We start from the raw sequence: 19,711 nt of genomic DNA, 5'->3' as shown, positions 1-19,711 counted from the left end.
GCCCGGAGAGGGCCGAGGGGGCGGGGTCATAAGCCGCCCGCCGCCGGGTGGAAGGCCCCGGCCGGGAGCCGAGGAAAGGGGAGGGCTCCCCAGACAACTGGGTCCGGCGAGCAGTTGGGGACAGGCTGAGTCTGCGTCCCGGCAGGTAGGACGTGAAGGCCGGGCTAGTGTGGGGGCGGACGGGGGCGTCGGAGCAGCTGGGCGCGGTGGGGAGTGGAGAATGGGGAGGGCAGTGGCCGGGCACGGCCGGGCGCCACCGTAAGGCGCGCGGACCGGACCGACCCGCTGACGCTCCCCTGGGTGTGAGGGCCTCTCTCTGGTGGTCGCGAGCCTGACTCGTCTTTCCCGGTCGCTGCCTTTCTCTGGCTGCTGTCGAGGCCTCGGGGAGTGCACCTACCGGTCCTTCTTCCCGGGCTCGGTAGTCACGGAGAGATAATGAGGAGGAGGAGGAAAGGGCCTCACCGGTCACTTCTGAGCCTTCCAGACCACCGCTTCCGGCTCCCTCTCTAACCCCAGAGATGGAACCGATTGAATACTGAGAGATCTCTAAACTCGGCAACGGTCATTTAAAAGTGAAAGACCCCAGAAGCTTCTGAAGTGATTCCCTTTCCCCAAATCTGTTCTGTAATCTAAAGGAGCACTCTCATTATTTTTACTAGTTGAGATATGAGATTCTTGTTTTCTGTTCCTTAGGTTAAATTGTACTTCCCGAATTAAGCTCATGCTACCTTCTTTTTTTTTTTTTTTTTTTTTTTGAGATGGAGTCTCGGTCTGTAGGTCAGGCCGGAGTGCAGTGGCGCGATCTGCGCTCACTGCAACCTCCGTCCCCTAGGTTCAAACAATTCTCCTGCTTCAGTCTCCCTAGTAACTGGGATTACGGGCGTGCGCTACCACGCCCGGCTGATTTTCGTATTTTTAGTAGAGACGGGGTTTGTCCATGTTGGCCAGGCTGGTCCGGAATTCCTGATATCAGGTGATCCGCCCCCGTCAGCCTCCCAGAGTGCTGGGATTACAGGTGTGAGCCACCGCGCCCGACCTCATACTGCGTTTTTTTTTTTTTTTTTTTTTTTTTTTTTTTTTACATCGTGTGTGTTCATGTGATCGCTTAGGAACCCAGCTCTTCCATTTAGTTCCCTCTTTCAATTTGCTTTTTTTCATCTTGCATACATTCTCTTCCTTGACCTCATCAGTTCCATTTTTGTGCACTTGATGTGTGCCAGCTATTATTCTAGACACTTGGGATACAATGGTGAACAAGTAACTAATTTTGGTTGGGGCAGAGAGACACAAATCGGTTAAGGAATAAGTACCATTTGGTGATGTGATAAAGGGTGACTAGAGGGGTTATTTTGGCCGGGGGATGTCAGAAATTGCCTTAATTTCTGCATTTAAAAACCTTCTGTATATCAGTAACAATTAACTAGGAGTTTTAATAATAAAGACACTATTCATAATGGCGTTGAAAACTGAAGTTATCTAGAAGTAGATCAACCTAAAGCTGCGTAGTCCTTTAGACAGAAAATTGTAAGGCTCTGTTGGAACACAAAAGATGACCCAAGTAAATGGTAAGATATACCGTATTCATGGATGGAAAGACTCAACAAAATGATGTCAGTTTTCCTCAATTGTACAAATTCAGTGTGATGCCAATTAAAATCACCATATTGTTTTATGGAACTTGACATGCTGAACTTAAAATTTATATGGAAAGGCAAAGGGCCAAGAATAGTGAAGTCAATTTTGAAGAAGAAGAAAAATAAGGTCTCTATCAGATACCAAAGCTTAATATAAAGTTGTAATTATTAAGGTGGTATGATATTGATTCAAGGAAAGAGAAGTAGATTCATGGAACAGAATAGAGACACTAGAAACATACGTGTTTATGATGGGAGCTTAGTATACCACTAAGTAGTATTACAAAGCAGGGGGAAAGCATAGAATATTCTAATAAAGGATGATGAAATATGTGGCATCGTTGTGGAATACAGACAGGATTAGATTCTTTCTTTCAAACTACTGACGACAGTTTCCAGATAAAGACCTAAATGTGAATGGCACAGCTGCAAGGTATTTGGAAAGAAATATAAGAGACCATTGTCTCTAGGAAAGATTTCTTTTTTGTTTGCTTTGTTAAATCTTGTTACACATAAGATTTATCATGTTAACCATTTTGAGATGTTGAGTTCAGTGACATTCACATTGTGCAACCAGCACTACTATCTATCTCCAGAACTTTTTTTTTTTTTTTTTAATCTGAGAAGGATTTCTTAAGTTACAAAAAGCACCATTGAGGTGTCATTTTATTACTCCAAATGAGAGATGATATTGGCTTGAACTAGACAAGAGTAGCAGTGAATACAGAGAAAAATGGATGGATTTTGGGGTATGTTTTGATGATAGAGAAGAGCAACTATGCATGCTTTGGATGTAGGGTAAGGGAAAAACAAGGAATCAAGGGCAACAACTGTTTTCTTGCTTCAGTTAAGAGGTAGATCATTTACCATTTACAATAAAAAAGCATTGACCATTTGGTGGATGGTGATGGAGAAGATTTGTGGAAGAAGAGTTTGGATAGAAAAAGTAAATAATTCTGTTTTGGATAGTTAAGTATGAAAGGCTTATTGGACATCTAAGTGAAAATGTTCCGATAGCTGTTGGATAGATGGGTCAGGAAAGGTCGTAGCTAGAGGTACTCTGAGATCACTGGCATATAGATATTAAGAACTGTGGTGTGTTAGAATTAGATCAGCTGTACTACACAGAAAACAAGATAATACTGGCTTAAATATGTATGTAATTGCATAGGTAGGCAGCCATGCTTTTATGGCAGCAGCTCTGTAATCATCAGGGACTTGGATTCTTCTATCTGACTGCTCTACCGTCCTTAATAAGATGCTTCATGGTAAGATGACTGCTTTAATTCAAACTGTCAGTTGCTCATTCTAGCAAGAGGGAGGAGGGAAGGAGGAAGAAAGGCGCATACCCTTCTTTTTAAGGACACTTTTCAGAAATTGCACGACACATCCACTCATATTTCATTAGCCATTTCTTAGTAAGTGCCCATCGTTAACTAGAAAGAAAGAAAGGTGATGTAGTCTTTTTTCTTATCTGTGTACCCAGCTACAATTCAGGTTTTATAAATCAGAATGAAAGCATGAAATGAAGTTTCACTCTGGCTTTTTCTACCAGGGCAATGAAACTGCTGATATGAAGATCCCAGTGACCTCCATGTTGTTAAACTTAATGGAATTTTCAAATATTTGTTTTATTTTTAAGTTATAGTCTCTTCCCTTTTACTTTCTGTGTCTTTCTTAGTCTAAAAATTTCTCCCCGTTCTCTACTTAACATCAGTGTTTCAGATTTTATGTAATCGCCATCGTAATCTTTTTTTTTTTTTTTTTTTGAGATGGAGTCTTGTTCTGTTGCCCAGGCTGGAGTGCAGGCGCAATCTTGGCTCACTGCAAGCTCCGCCTCCTGGTTTCGGCCATTCTCATGCCTTAGCCTCCCAAGTAGCTGGGACTACAGGTGCCCGCCACCACTCCTGGCTAATTTTTTGGTATTTTTAGTAGAGATGGCGTTTCACCGTGTTAGCCAGGATGATCTCAATCTCCTGACCTCGTTCGGCCTCCCAAAGTGCTGGGATTACAGGCATGAGTCACTGCGCCTGGCCCCATAATCTTAAAGGTGCTTTTAAATAGAAATTGACAAGCAGACTCTAAAATTATGTGGAAGTACCAAGGACCTAGAATAGTTCATCTTGAAAAGGAAGGACACAGCTGGAGAATTTATACTGCTAGCTTCAAGACTTACTTTAAAAACTACAGTAATCTGTAGTAATCTGTAGGGCACGGTGGCTCACACCTGTAATCCCAGCACTTTGGGAGGCCAAGGTGGGTAGATCACGAAGTTAGGAGTTCAAGACCAGCTGGCCAACGTGGTGAAACCCTGTCTCTACCCAAAATACAAAAATTAGTCGAGTGTGGTGGTGGGTGCCTGTAATCCCAGCTACTTGGGAGGCTGTCAGGAGAATTGCTTGAACCTGGGAGGTGGAGGTTTCAGTGAGCTGAGATCGGGCCACTGCACTCCATCCAGCCTGGGCAACATAGTGAGATTGTCAAAAACAGAACAAAACAAACACAGTAACAACAACAACAAAAAACCTACAGTAATCTAAACAGTGCAGTGTTTGTATAAGGATAGATAAATAGATCGATGGAGTGGAATAGGCCCATACTTACATATTCCATTAGGGTTTTTTTGTTGTTTTTTTGAGATGTGGGTCTCACTATGTTGCCTAGCCTGGTGTTGGGCTCCTGAGCTCAAGCAGTCCTCCTGCCTCAGGCTTCTGAGTAGCTGGGATTACAGGCATGTGCCACAGATATAGTCAGTTGATTTGTGGTCTCAAGCAATCATCCCATCTTGGCCTCCCAAATCACTGGGATTATAGGCATGAGCCACCACACTTGGCCCTATGGTATACTTTTTATCGTTATTTTATAGTGTATTCCTCTATTCCCTCTACTTATAAAAAAGTAAAATTTACTGTGAAACAGTATACCAAGTTATGCTGGCAGCAACCTCATATATCTCGTATAAAGTTTAGAAATTACATGTCAGCTTTTTGAGGCATTATAAACCATCCTAAAGGCTACTGGCTAAAACATTTATTATTGCTTGCACGCTAAGGGCTGAATATGGATTTGTACCATCAGCTAGGGGCTGGCTAGTTCGATGTGGCTTCACATGCTTGGCGGCTGGTGCTGGCTGTCAGTTGGTACTTGTTGGCTTCATTAATGGGGATATTGGACATTTCTCTTGTGATCTAGCAGACTAACCTAGGCATCTTTACATGGTGTTGGTCACAGGGTTCTCAAGAGCAACAAGACAGAAGCTTCGATGTGCACGTACTTCCCAAGTCTCAGCTTGCATTATGCTTCTGTTGTCCTATGGCCAAAGTTACTCGTAAGATCAATCTAAAGTCACCGTGGGAGGGAACTACCAAAGATCATGGTTATAGGAAAAGGAATAATTTGTGGTCATTAAAAAAAAATCTGCATTTAAGACAAAAACTGTGTAAAAAAAGCAGGCAGGTATAAAAGTGAGTCACCTGGAAGTTTTAGAAATAAAAATTTTTGAAATACTCAGTGGATGGATCAAATGATAGTCTAAACACAACTAAACAGAAGATGATGAATTGGAAGGTAGATTTGGGGAAATAATCCGTAGTGCATGTCAGAGAGACAGAAAAAAATGGAAGAAGTTGAGATTTGAAGGTTAGACTTTAAAAATCTAGCATACATCTAATAGGAGTACCAGAAAGTAAAAGTTGAATGGAGGTCAAAGTGATAATTATTAAGAATATTGCAGAATTGGCTGGGCGCGGTGGCTCAAGCCTGTAATCCCAGCACTTTGGGAGGCCGAGACGGGCGGATCATGAGGGCAGGAGATCGAGGCCATCCTGGCTAACACGGTGAAACCCCGTCTCTACTAAAAAATACAAAAAACTAGCCGGGCGAGGTGGCGGGCGCCTGTAGTACCAGCTACTCGGGAGGCTGAGGCAGGAGAATGGCGTAAACCCAGGAGGCGGAGCTTGCAGTGAGCCAAGATCGCGCCACTGCACTCCAGCCTGGGCGACAGAGCGAGACTCCGTCTCAAAAAAAAAAAAAAAAAAAAAAAAAAAAGAATATTGCAGAATTGAAGAAAAATGTGAGTTCTAAAATCGAAGGAGCATACCAAATCTTGAGTGGGGTATATAAAAACAAACTCATACCCAGACATAAAGTAGAGAATTGTAAGAACATCAAAAACAAAGATCTTAAAACTGCCAGATGGAACATAATATTGATACTAATGATAAGTAATATTTATTGAACACTTAATTTGGAATAGGCACTATTGTGTGTGTTTTACATATATTAACTTATGTGATATTTGTAACAACCCTTTACAGTAGTTCCCTTATTACCACCATTTTATAGATGAGGAAAGTGAGACACAGAGAGGTTAATTAACTAGCCCATTATCGTATGTGTAGTGCTTTCAAATGTACGTGGATTTTGTTTTAATCAGGTATGGTAAGAAGACAGACACAGAGACAACTACCTTGAAAGAAGAGTTTATTATGTACAGTTCCCAAGGAAGAATGGGCATACCACACCATGCAAGGCCACATGGGGAAGTACCAGGGTCATTCAAGAGGCATAAGGAACAATGTGAAAGCATGGGCCAGAGCTTGCTTTTATTGTATTTTTTTGTGGGAAGGAATGAGCGAGACAGGGTAGATGAGCTGAGCACATTTAGGACTGGATAGTTCGAATAATTTTGGCAGACCAGAGAGGTGGTCTCTAGTTGTCTAGTATCTGGCTCCGAGGAGATTTAGAGTAAGGGAAGCATTGGCTGTGTGTGGTGTTTGGGGGTGTGCAGCTGGGATTGGTTGGTTTGCATATGAGAGTCATGCTCACAGGCAAGTTGTTTGCTACCTCTAGCAGTTAGCTATCCCAGACCCAGAGAGAGGCAGTCACTCCCTGGGTCCTTAAGGTCCTAAGATGTCAAAGCATTCTTAAAAAAAAAAAAGACTAATACAAGTCGTTTGTGGAATTGGATTTGAAACCAGGCGGTGTGGTCCTACAGAGCACTTTCTTAAACTTCTTTGCTACTGTTTTGCCTACAAAGAAACAACAATTAGACTTAGATTTCTCCTGAGCAACAAGAAATATCAGTGAAAATATCATTAATGTACCGAAGGAAACCTACTGTTATTCTGAATTCTAAACCCTGAATTCCAAACCCAGCTATTACTGTTACTATTTTTTTTTCTGAGACAGAATCTTACTCTGTCTCCCAGGCTAGAGTGTAGTGCGTGATCATGGCTCACTGAAACCTCTGTCTCCCAGGCTCAAGCGATTCCTCTGCCTCAGCCTCCCGAGTAGCTGGGAATACAGGCACATGCCAACTGGCCCAGCTAATTTTTTTTATTTTTTTGGAGAGATGAGGTCTCACTGATCTTGAACCCCTGGACTGGCCTAGAGCTCCTGGGCTCAAGCAATCTGCCCACCTTGACCTCTAAGTGCTGGGATTACAGGCATGAATCATCACGCCTGGCCCAAACACAACTGTTTTTTAGTGTATCTAAAATAGAGCATTTTTAGACATGCTGAGAGTGAGAGTGCTAACTACATATATGCCTTCATGAAAGAACTGTCAAAGGATATACCTTCATCAGACTGATTTGAACCTAGAGGGAAGTTGTGAATGCAAGAAACAAAAGTAAGGAAGGAAATTCACAAGATGTCGGTAAATATTTAGGTTGACTGCTTTTAAAAATGACTTCTTTTGGGATGTTTAAAAATAAAATGGAATTAAAATACTAGACAAAAATACCTAAGATAGGAGAGGATTGGATTTAAAGTATTTTAATAGTCTCATTTGGGAGGATAATTGTATTGTTTAAATTCATACTGTATATAGCACATTTAAAATGTAGCTATTTACTAAAGGAGTAGAAATAAATGGTATAACTTTAAGCAATTAAAGAGTAATAAAAAAAAATCCTGATCTATCCAACATGCGATAAATGTAAATGGATTAAATTCATCTATTAAAAGAGAGGTTTTGAAATTATAAATGATACCAATAGATTATAACCATGATGGAAAAAGTTAAGATAGTTAAATACTTTGGAGAAAACTGGCAAGGAACTTAAAGCAGTAAATGTTAATAGGGATAAAGGAAGATAGTATGTGATGACAAAAGGAACGAAGTACTAAGTTCCTAATAATCGTGAATTTGTGTGCACCTAGGCATATCTTTTCACGTTATGGCCCCCCAAAATGGGTAGTATTTGTTTGCCACACTAATTGGGGTGTTCTGCACTAGAGAGTAAGATCCATGAAAGCAAGGGCAAATTTTTCTTTTTCATTGTTAAATTGCTAGCATCTAGAACAGTTCTTCGTTCATAGGAACTCAGATAAGTATTTGCTTAATGAATAATAAATAAAAAAAGGACAACAAAAGGGGTAAATCGACAAGTGCACAAATCAGTATGAAACTTTAAAAAACCCCTCTCATACTGGTAGATCATGCAGACAAAAATTGGCAAGGCTATTCAATGGCCATTTGGAGCTGTGAAAAAAAATTAGCAAGACTATAGAAACAACAAAATTAACAAGCCTAGTATAATGGATATATTCTGCTCACAACAAAGAATAAGTTTATATGATATATTTATAAATATTGACTGGAAGAGGTAACAAAGCAAGTCTTCACAATTTTAAAGAATCTATATCACATAGCACAGTAAGATAATCTTTGCCTGTAATCCCAGCACTTTGGGAGGCTGAGGTGCGTGGATCACTTGAGGTCAGGAGTTCAAGACCAGCCTGGGCAACATGGTGAAACCCTGTCTCTACAAAAAATACAAAAAATTAGTTGGGTGTGGTGGTGGGCACCTGTAGTCCCAGCTGCTCGGTAGGCTGAGGTGGGAGGCTTGCTTGAGCCTGGGAGGCAGAGGTTGCAGTGAGTGGTGATTGCACCATTGCACTCCAGCCTGGGCAACAGAGCCAGACCCTGTTTCAAAAAATAAAAAAAAGATCTTAAAAAATTTTATATATTTGGAAACTAAAAGCCACACTCTAAAACAGTTCACAGATTAGAGAAAAATTACAGTGGAATTTCAGAGGGATAATTTACAGTCTTTTTGTCGCTGGAGACAACAGTGGCACAATCTCAGCTCACTGCAACCTCCGCCTCCCAGGTTCAAGCAATTCTCCCACCTCAGCCTCCCAAGTAGCTGGGACTACAGGAGTGTGCCACCACACCTGGCTAATTCTTTTTGGTAGAGTCAGAGTTTCACCATGTTGGCCAGGCTGGTCTTGAACTCCTGACCTCAAATGATCTACTCACCTCAGCCTCCCAATGTGCTGGAGTTATAATAATTTATAGTCTTAAATGCATTTATGAAGGAACAAGAAATGCTCATCTTAGGCGTTATTGAAGAAGTTAGGAAAAGGACAGTTGCACCCAAAGAAAGAAAGAAGAAAATAATAAAAAGCAGAAATAGAAAACAAAACAAAAGAGAGAGGTACCTTCCTTCCTTTCCCTTATAGCAAAAAGAAAAAAAAAAAACCTCGCTATCCAAAGACAATCTGATATGGGTCTAGAATAATGAGTTGTGTTCTGGGAATGATTGCATCATATTTAGATCATCTTTACTCAGTTGATGAATTAGTTGGGTGACAGCTCTCCTTTGATAGAATGCCAACAATTAACAAATTTCAAAAATTTTAAACAACATGGGTACTATCCTGAAAGAACTAGAGAAAAGCTAAATGCTTCTATGGATTCTAAGTGTACCGTCCACGTAGAGCTTCTCATTTCTTTAGGGCCTCAGTCATCAGAGATAAATACATATATATATTTTCAAAGACATTCGATTCTTTTCATGCCTGTGTTGGTATTCTGATTAATAATATGTCTATTCTTGTTACCTGTTAATTCTTGTGTTCTGGAAATGATTGTATCATATTTAGATCATCTTTCCAATTGTGAAAATTATGCACAATTGGACACAGTGTGAGGAAGAATAATGAAAATACTAACAAAATATTATTCTAATTAGTCCCTTTTAAGTTTTTAAGGGAGAAATTTTTTTTTAATTGGAAAGTTTTCTTCGTAGTCTTGAAAGATTTAACTCTGTGGGTCATCCACTGTGATGGTAACATGTTCTTGTAGTTAAAACAAGTGTTTTGATTTAGATGCTAAATTAAATTTGTTGTGATTGTTCTACTTACACAGAATGTCCCTGGCTGCTTATTGTGTCATCTGTTGCAGAAGAGTAGGAACCTCTACTTCCCCGCCGAAAAGTGGCACACACTGGAGAGACATCAGTGAGTACAGCTTAAACACTCTTCTTTTCTTATAGGAACAGTGATAGAATTGTGGCCGCTTCTAAGGTGGGCCACAAAATCTTTTTGAACCCATGATTAAATCTCAAATTGGTTTATGTGTTTCTGTACTAATAGTCCACCCCAATTTTATAGACCCAGAGCCATACATACTCCTTTTTCTTGAGAATTATTTTCCCTCTTCTACTTCTCCTGTCAAATTTCATACTCATCATCGTAAACTTAAATATAACTGCATTTTCATTCAGCAGATATTTATTAAGCTCTTGCAAAATAAAGTGCCAGGCACCCATGTTAGGTTCTGGGAATACAGTGGTGAGCGAGGAAGGTGTCATCCTTGCCTTCCGGGGGCTCGGGATGTGTCTCCAGTCTACTCCATTTGGAGCCTTGCCTTCATTTAGGAAGCTTTCTCTGACACCCTAGGCCAGGTTGGATCTGTTACTTGTCATTTCGTAGGGTCAGCGTAGAACTTAGTTAATTATCTTACAGTTTCCACTATAAACTCTGTGAAGGCAGTATTTTATCTTGTTTACCATTATAACCTAGTTAGTTATTATGCATGGCATATAGTAGGTGATCAAATAGTTTTTGTTGAATGGAAGAGTGAAATAACTTACCTTTTCTGAGCATTATTTCCTTTGTGTGTAAAATGAGAAGATTGGCCTAGAACATCTTTTATTCATTTGACAATAAACAAAATATTTAATTGACCAGGTACAATTTAATTGTGCCAGGTACAATTCTAGGCCCTAAGAATACAATATTGAATAAAACAAACTCCTTTTCCTCGTGGAGTTTCTTTTTGATCTTTAAGAGAAATCTGTTTTTAAGGATAGATCATTTTCATGTAGAAAATTCTGATACTGTTTTAAATACAAAAAGAGAAGCGAGGACAAATGTCTTTTTGGCAGCATGAGTTGAAGCTCTGAACGAAGGAGTGTCTCAATATGTGCACTAAATTATAGGTTAAGGCCGGGTGAGGTGCTGTGACTCATGCCTGTAATCCCAGCACTATGGGAGGCTGAGGTGGGTGGGTCACTTGAAGTCAGGAGTTCAAGACCAGCCTGGCCAACATGGTGAAACCCCATCACTACTAAAAATACAAAAATTAGCTGGGTGTGGTGGTGGGCGCCTGTAATCCTAGCTCCTCAGGAAGCTGAGGCAGGAGAATCACTTCAACCCAGGAGGTGGAGATTGCAGTGAGCTGAGATTGTGTCATTGCGCTCCAGCCTGGGCAACAGAGTGAAACTCTGTATATATACATAAAATCTTTATATTTATTTATATATATTTTCTTTATATATATAAATATTATATATGTAAATGTTATATACAAATATATATAAAGAGTTTTGTGGGCTAGCCTCAGTACCTAATCATCATGAGTACCATATCAGTTAAGGTTGTGCTCAGTGCATGTTATAGAAGCTTGAGTCCAGTGGCTTAGGTTAATATGGTTTTCATTCTTCTTACATAATAATAAGTCAAGGTGGAGACAGTTAGGGCAGGAATTACAGTTTAGCAATCTTCTTGTCTTCCTGCTCCATTCTCTTTATTGTCCTCATGGTCACAAGATGGTGAATCCTTGGGTATCAAGAAGCAGAGGGCCAAAAGCCATTTTGAGGCTTTGTCTTTTTATGTGGGGAGGGATCCACCTCTATAGACTTCCATCTATATCCTATTGGCTACAACTGTGTTACACAGTTAGCCCTAGCTACAGAGTTGTCTAGGAATTTGAATATTTTTAGGTGGTAATCAGGTTGTGTATTTGTAAGGATTAAAGGGCATGTGTATTGGACAGGCAATTAGCAGTGTCTGCCATAGGAATTTTTTAATATTAAAAAAGTTTTCCAAGACCCAAACAAACATTTATAAATGAACTTGTAGAATATACTCTCTATTTCATTTTATTTATTTATTTTAAGATGGATTCTTGCTCTGTCAACCAGGCTGGAGTGCAGTGGTGTAATCTCGGCTCACTGCAACCTCTGCTTCCGTGGTTCAAGTGATTCTCCTGCCTCAGCCTCCCGAGTAGCGGGGATAACAGGCATGTGCCGCCAAGCCTGGCTAATTTTTTTTTTTTATATTTAGTAGAAATGGGATTTCACCATGTTGGCCAGGCTGGTCTCAAACTCCTGACCTCAGGTGATCTGCTCGCCTTGGCCTCCCAAAGTGTTGGGATTACAGGCGTGAGCCACTGCACCTGGTCTAATCTCTGTTTTAAATGGGGCTATGTACATGTATACCTAACCATCAACTATAACATAATTACTTTAGAAAACATTCTTTCGTGTCCTCACTTGACAATATAATCCTTCAATATAGTTCTAGTAGTGATAGGGACAATGCTTCCCATTTCTTTCTTTAATGGGTTGTTAACTAAAAGGGGTCAGAAGGGAAGCGAGCTGCCTGAATGTTGCATTTGGTGGAAGCATTGTAGTCCTACCAGCATCAGTAGTGGAACAGGGACTAGGAGGTGGAGAAAGGGAAGGTATGAAATGTCTTCAGTATACATTATATTTGCACTCAGTGCTTGTTGATTTGTGTGTTTGTGTCTAAGGATAGGAGACCATTTATTAATAGCAACTGATTATATTAATATAAAAATAATAGCTTCTTATCTGATAACATATGATATAGGTAGAGACTTACACTGTTGCCTATTTCCTTTCACACTTCTAAAAATGAAATTCATCACATTGACTTTTTTTCTTTTGAAGGAAATAAAATAAAGTTTACTGGATCACTTATTTTAGGGTAAGTTGTCAACTGTGGAATGTTAATTGGCTTCATTTTACTCTATTGGAAATCTCAATGGCAGTGATTTACAGGTTGCATGAGGTATTGAAAGGGTATAGATTTTGGAATTAGACTGGTGGATTTAATCACTGATCCCACCAGTTAAATGTTGTCATGATGTGGTTTCCTTACCTTCTGAAGAGTGCTTTCTCTTGGAGCCAAATGTGTACTAGGAACTCTGCCTGCCAGGCACTGCTGCTGTGAGAAAAGCACTTTGACGCACCTATATCAGGCACGCACTTAGTTTTGACACACTTAGAGTCACGTCTTGTATTAGGTTCTAAAGTGGGTGAAAAAGGTGCAAATTGACTATAGTCAAAAGTATTTTGGAAAATCCCTTAACTCACCATAAAGCTTGCATGAAAGGAAATTGAGGCTGACTGAGAAAACCAACAGATGGACATCTCCCATTTGATGCTCCCTCAGGAGCACGTGTAATGAATGCAGTGACCCTCTTTCAGCAAATTGTTATTTTTCATATTCCTTCTTTTACTTTTCTTTAGGGGGAGGAATATATATGTAATACTGTTGTACTGTATTTGTTAATACTTTTTACTAGTACAAATATAAAATTAACTCTCAGATGCTGAAATGATAAAAGAGATATATTTGGCATTTTATCCAAATGCATACATTTCTCCATGACATTGTAATGTACGGCAAAATGTATTTAGATAATTTTCCCCTTTGACTCATTCTGAGCAAAGCATAAATGTATATATAACCTTTTCTGTAATGCAGTTTGTCTAGCTCACAATTATGTTCAGGAATATAGTGAAAATTAATTACAGTTTTTTCTTATAGTAAAGAATTTTGTCTTTCATGGAAAACAAGATAAAAGTTCAGATACATCCCAAAGAGAGTAGAGGATTCTTTTTTTTTTTTTTTTGAGACAGTGTCTTACTCTGGTCACCCAGGCTAGAGTGCAGTGGCATGATCTCGGCTCACTGCAGCCTCTGCCCCCTGGGTTCAGGTGATCCTCCCACCTCAGCCTCCCAAGCTGGACCACAGGCGTGTACCACCACACCTGGCTGTATTATTATTATTATTATTTGTATTTTTAGTAGAGACAGGGTCTCGCCATGTTGCCCAGGCTAGTCTTGAACTCCTGGGCTCAGGTGATCTGCCTGCCTTGGCCTCCCAAAGTGCTGGGATTACAGGCTGAGCCACTGCCCTTGGCCAAGGGCAGAGGATTCTAAAGAGCCTTCTTTGTGTTCCTCTGGTGCTAAACCAGTGTCTGAACTTTGTTTTATCTGTTTGCCTGAGGGTAGAAACCAAAGGTCAGAAGAAGGTGTAGGAAAACAATGTTGCTAAACTCTGAATCCAGAGTGCAATGTTTGTGTCAGGATTTAGGGAGTGTGTAAGTCAATCTGATTAGGAAAAAAGAAATCTTCATTTTGAGATACACAACAAACAACATTTAAAATTAACTTCAGGTAGATGATGGGAATACACATTGGCTCATCTTTTCGCAAAACCGGTTTGTCATTATCTAGTAAAATTGAATATGTATACTATCAGAAGGTATGTAATTCTAGATATATGTATGTGTAGATAGATAGAGGTACACGTACATGTATGCACGGTACAGATGTATAAGATACGTAACAGCATTGTTGTGATAGACTCAAACTAGAAACGTTCTCAGTGCCCATCTATGGGAGAGTGAATAAGTAAGTTGTAGTATATCCATGCAATGGATAATCACATACTATACGAAAATCTAAGTGCAGGAACTACATTTTACGTGCAACAACATGGATGACTCACATAAATACAAGGCTGAGCAAAAGAATACGTGTAGTGTGATTCCATTGATATGAATTTCAAAAACAGGCAAAACTAAGCTCTGTTGTTTAAGGATGCATATATAAACTGTAAAGAAAAGCACATTGTTATAATAAAAATCAGAATCATATATAGAGATGAGAACAGGTCAGTATCGGGGAGGACACACTGTGGGCTTCTGGGGTGCTGTTAACATTCTGTTTCTTGCCTGGATATGATTATGAAGCTATTTATTATTTGTAAACTGAAATGTGTATATACATGTATATGTATATATACAGTCATGTGTCAATAATGGCGATACATTCTGAGTAATGTGTTGTTAGGTGATTTCATTGTTGTGCAATCATCACAGAGTGCACTTGCACAAACCTGGATGGCAGAGCCTACTCCACACCTAGGCTGTGTGGGACAGCCTATTGCTCCTAGGCTCTAAACCTGTACAGCATGTGACTGTACTGAATACTATAGGCTATTATAATACAATGGGAAGTATTTGTGTACCTAAACATATCCAAACAAAAAAAGGTACAGTAAATAACATTTTAAAATGGTACACTTACATAGGGCACTTACCATGAGTGGAGCTTACAGGACGGGGCATTGCTCTGGGTGAGTGAGCATGAGGGCTTAGGACATTACTGTACACTACTGTAGACTTTATCAACACTATGTACCTAGGCTACATTACACTTTTTTTTTTTTTTTTTTTTTTTTGAGACGGAGTCTTGCTCTGTCGCCCAGGCTGGAGTGCAGTGGCCGGATCTCAGCTCACTGCAAGCTCCGCCTCCCGGGTTTACGCCATTCTCCTGCCTCAGCCTCCCGAGTAGCTGGGACTACAGGCGCCCACCACCGTGCCCGGCTAATTTTTTTTTTGTATTTTTTAGTAGAGACGGGGTTTCACCGTGTTAGCCAGGATGGTCTCGATCTCCTGACCTCGTGATCCGCCCGTCTTGGCCTCCCAAAGTGCTGGGATTACAGGCTTGAGCCACCGCGCCCGGCCTTTTTTTTTTTTTTTTTTTTTTTTAAGACGGAGTCTTGCTCTGTCGCCCAGGCTGGAGTGTAGCGGCGTAATCTCGTCTCACTGCAGCCTCTGCCTCCTGGGTTCAAGCGATTCTCCTGACTCAGCCTTCTGAGTAGCTGGGATTACAGGCGCCTGCCACCACGCCTGGCTAAGTTTTATATTTTTAGTAGAGCCTTGGTTTTGCCATGTTGGCCAGGCCAGTCTTGAATTCCTGACCTCTGGTGATCCGCCCGCCTTGGCCTCCCAGAGTGTTGGGATTATAGGCGTGAGCCACTGAATTTTGTATTTTCTTTAAAGGCAGAGTCTCACTATGTTTTGCCTAGGCTGGCCTTGAACTCCTGGACTCAAGTGATCCTCCTGCCTCAGGCTTCTAACTAGCTGGGACTACAGGCATGCACCACTGCACCCAGCGACACTAATTATAAAACAGTATTTTTTTTCTTTAATAATTAACCTAGCTGGATGTAGTGCTGTGGGCCTGTAGTCCCAGCTGTTTGGGAGGCTGAGGCAAGAGGATGACATGAGCCCAGAAGTTTGAGGTCAACCTGGGCAACATAGTTGAGACCCTGTCTCTAAAAATAAATAAAGTCCTGGCTTTAATAATTAACCTCAGCTTACTGTATTTTTTTTTTTTTTTTTACTGTATCAGCTTAAATTTTTGAAAAACTTTTTGACTTTTATAATTACACTTAGCTTAAAACACAAACACATCATATAGCTATACAAAAATGTTTTATTTCTTTATGTCCTTATTCTATAAACTTTTGTCTATTAGAAAAATCTTTTTGGCCTGGTGTGGTGGCTCATGCCTGTAATCCCAGCACTTTGGGAGGGGAAGGCGGGCAGATCATGAGGTCAGGAGATCGAGACCATCCTGGCTAACAAGATGAAACCCTGTCTGTACTAAAAATACAAAAATTAGCCAGGCGTGATGTGGGTGCCTGTAGTCCCAGCTACTCGGGAGGCTGAGGCAGGAGAATGACGTGAATCCGGGAGGCGGAGCTTGCAGTGAGGCAAGACTGCACCACTGCACTCCAGCCTGGGCAACAGAACGAGACTCCCTCTCCCCAAAAAAAAAAAAAATCTTTTTGAGGCCGGGTGCAGTGGCTCATGCCTGTAATCTCAGCACTATGGGAGGCCCAGGTGGGCGGATCACGAGATCAGGAGATTGAGACCAACCTGGCTAACACGGTGAAACCCCGTCTCTACTAAAAATACAAAAACAAAATTAGCCGGGCGTGGTGGCAGGCTCCTGTAGTCCCAGCTACTTGGGAGGCTGAGGTGAAAGAATGGCGTGAACCCAGGAGGTGGAACTTGCAGTGAGCTAAGATCGTGCCACTGCACTCCAGCCTTGGGGACAGAGAGAGACTCCGTCTCAAAAAAAAAAAAAAAATATATATATATATATATATATATTTTTGAGACGAGGTCTCGCTCTGTCGCCCAGGCTGGAGAGCAGTAGCTACTCGTGGGTACAGTCATAGCATGCTGCAGCCTTGAACTTCTGGGCTCTAGGGATCCTCCTGCTTTAGCCTCCGGAATAGCTGAGACTACAGGCCTTGCTACTGTGCCAGCAAAAACAATTTTTTAACTTTTTAAATGTTTTTATTAAAAATGAAAACACAAACCCATTAGCCTAGGCCTACACAGGGTCAGAGTCATCCATATCACTGTCTCCGCCTCCGCATCTTGTCCTACTGCGAGGTCTTCAGGGCAGTGACACGCATGGAGCTGTCATTTCCTGTGATAACACTTTCTTCTGGATACCTTCTGCAGGACCTGCCTTAGGCATTTTACAGTTAAGTAGAAGGAGTACACACTGAAATAGCAATAAAAGTATACTATAGTAAATACATAAATCAGTAACATTTATTATTATCAAGTATTATGTACTCTACATAATTGTATGTGCTAGACTTTTCTAGGATAGGCAGCACGGTAGATTTGTTTACACAGCATCACCACACACATGTGATTAATGTGTTACATTGGCTACTCAGTCACTAGGAGATACGAATTTTTTTAGCTCCGTTATAATCTTATGAGACCACTATCGTATGTGAGGTCTGTCCTTGAACAAAAAGTCAGTATATGGCGCATGACTGTATAAATGTTATATGCATGTTACTGTATACATGTTATGTTTCCCAATAAAAAAGAAAGAAGTTTACTATGACAAACTTAATAGAGAAGAGTAGCTCTTGTGTTACATTTTGATTGTGTATTTATGATGCATTTTTTCTTTTCTCTTTAAGAGGTTCTCTATTTCTTACATATGAAGTTCTGGCCCTGAAGAAAGCTGTGACATTAGATACTCAAGTGGTAGAAAGAGAAAAAATGAAGTCATATATATATGTGCACACAGTTTCTTTAGATAAAGGAGAAAATCATGGTAAGTTTATTGTGAAGTAAGCCTCTCTTTGTGAAAAATGGAAGCTAGTCATTGAATTTAAAAATATGTCTATTTAAAACACAGTCTTAGTAGTACAGATTGAGCTAATTCTAAGAATCACCAAACCCGGTGAAAACCAAGTTCCTAAAGAATTAATTAAGGACCAAAGTTTAGACTTCCACATTTAATCCAGGTTTGCAACTCTCCTAAAACTAAGTGAAGTGAAGACTAACTGGCATTTTTAGTCTGAACCTGGAATTCCACACCTTAGTGGAACTGTCAATACAGAGGCTGGCTCTCAGTTTGGCAAGTACAAAAAACATGATTTTGTCATTTAGCTCTGCGATATTTCTACCTTATTTAAGGGATGTATTCATGCAAACCAAACACATGAGATACATTCGTCAATATGAATGCCAACTCATTATAATTATCTGTCACCAAGGCTAGAAAACCTGTCTTTACTAGTTAGGACATTCTACTTAATATTTAGGACACATGGAAGCCCTCATTAGTGATCATATGGTTGCATGGTGAACATGAAATTTTACAGCAGAGGAGTGTATTTTCCTCAGCATATAGGTAGCATGGTGAGTCACACACTTGACTCACAGCTGCCTGTTCATACACTGTTAGCCAGAATGTGCCAGTTAACATGATGTTCCTCGAGTGGGGCAGGCTCTACTGCTTTCCTGTGTCTGTCACCCGCTGCTCTGTTGCTATTAGTTATTATATCACTTTCTGTATTTCAAAATGCTTTTATGGTATGTTTACAATTTCAATTACATAGATAATTGTTGTTGCTTATAATATACCTGTATAATAAGACTTAATCTCTTTAGTAAAGTATCTCCAGACTTCAGTTTGAGGTGAGCTCATCATGAAGGACATTTTCCTGGATATTGCAAAACCTATGTTGTATGTGGAGATTTTCATTAGCTTTAGTAAGTGTTTTTGTAGTTAGTGTTTTTGTTTTTACTTTTCCCTAACTTGGAGAGCAATCTTATTTTGGAATTGAGAGCTCTGTGTTTCCATAATGGTTTTAGTTGCATCAATAGTGACAATAAAAAGACAGCGATGCTATTTTGTATTTTCTTTGTGAAAAAATTTGGAGTTTATAAATTAGCCGGGCGTGGTGGCGGCGCCTGTAGTCCCAGCTACTCGGGAGGCTGAGGCAGGAGAATGGCGGGAACCCGGGAGGCGGAGCTTGCAGTGAGCCGAGATCGCGCCACTGCTCTCCAGCCTGGGCGACAGAGTGAGACTCCACCTCAAAAAAAAAAAAAAAAAAAAGAAAAAATTTGGAGTTTATACATTTCTCTTTGAAACACTGGAGCATAGTGTTAAGAATACATTCTTGGGCGGGGCGTGGTGGCTCACGCCTGTAATCCCAGCACTTTGGGAGGCCAAGGCAGGTGGATCACGAGGTCAGAAGATTGAGACCATCCTGGCTAATATGGTGAAACCCCATCTCTACTAAAAATACAAAAAAATTAGCCAGGAATGGTGGCGGGCGCTTGTGGTCCCAGCTATTCAGGAGGCTGAGGCAGGAGAAGGGGGTGAACCCAGGAGGCGGAGCCTGCAGTGAGCGGATATCGCACCACCGAACTCCAGCCTGGGCGACAGAGCAAGATTCTGTCTCAAAAAAAAAAAAAAAAAAAAAAAGAATACATTCTTGGTTTTACTTAATTTTATGATCATTTTAGGTATTGCCTGGCAGGCAAGAAAAGAACTTCACAAAGCAGTAAGAAAAGTGTTGGCAACATCCGCCAAGATACTACGGAATCCATTTGCTGGTAAATATCAAAT

At 40.5% G+C, this 19,711-nt stretch overlaps 1 protein-coding gene across 4 annotated transcripts in view; it reads left to right on the top strand.

Annotated features, from left to right (window-relative positions):
• Positions 1–22: 22 nt before the first annotated feature.
• The window catches only part of SERAC1 (serine active site containing 1), a 59,609-nt gene continuing 39,920 nt past the window's right edge, over positions 23–19,711 (top strand). For 3 of the 4 annotated variants that reach the window (XR_013416273.1, XR_013416272.1, XM_001093884.5), the window contains exons 1-5: positions 23–145; positions 9,793–9,884; positions 12,623–12,659; positions 17,769–17,905; positions 19,609–19,698. Coding sequence is in view for 2 of the 4 variants with exons in the window: in XM_001093884.5 (XP_001093884.5) it covers positions 9,794–9,884; positions 12,623–12,659; positions 17,769–17,905; positions 19,609–19,698 (355 nt within the window). In the remaining 2 variants the exon portion in view is untranslated. The remainder of the gene's footprint in view (positions 146–9,792; positions 9,885–12,622; positions 12,660–17,768; positions 17,906–19,608; positions 19,699–19,711) is intronic. The other variant, XM_015137054.3, reaches the window with a different exon arrangement.

The sequence above is a fragment of the Macaca mulatta genome, chromosome 4, assembly GCF_049350105.2.
Source record: "Macaca mulatta isolate MMU2019108-1 chromosome 4, T2T-MMU8v2.0, whole genome shotgun sequence".
Lineage (NCBI taxonomy): Eukaryota > Metazoa > Chordata > Mammalia > Primates > Cercopithecidae > Macaca > Macaca mulatta.
The sequence above is the reverse complement of the archived record's forward strand: the minus strand, read 5'-3'. Positions and strand labels throughout refer to the sequence as shown.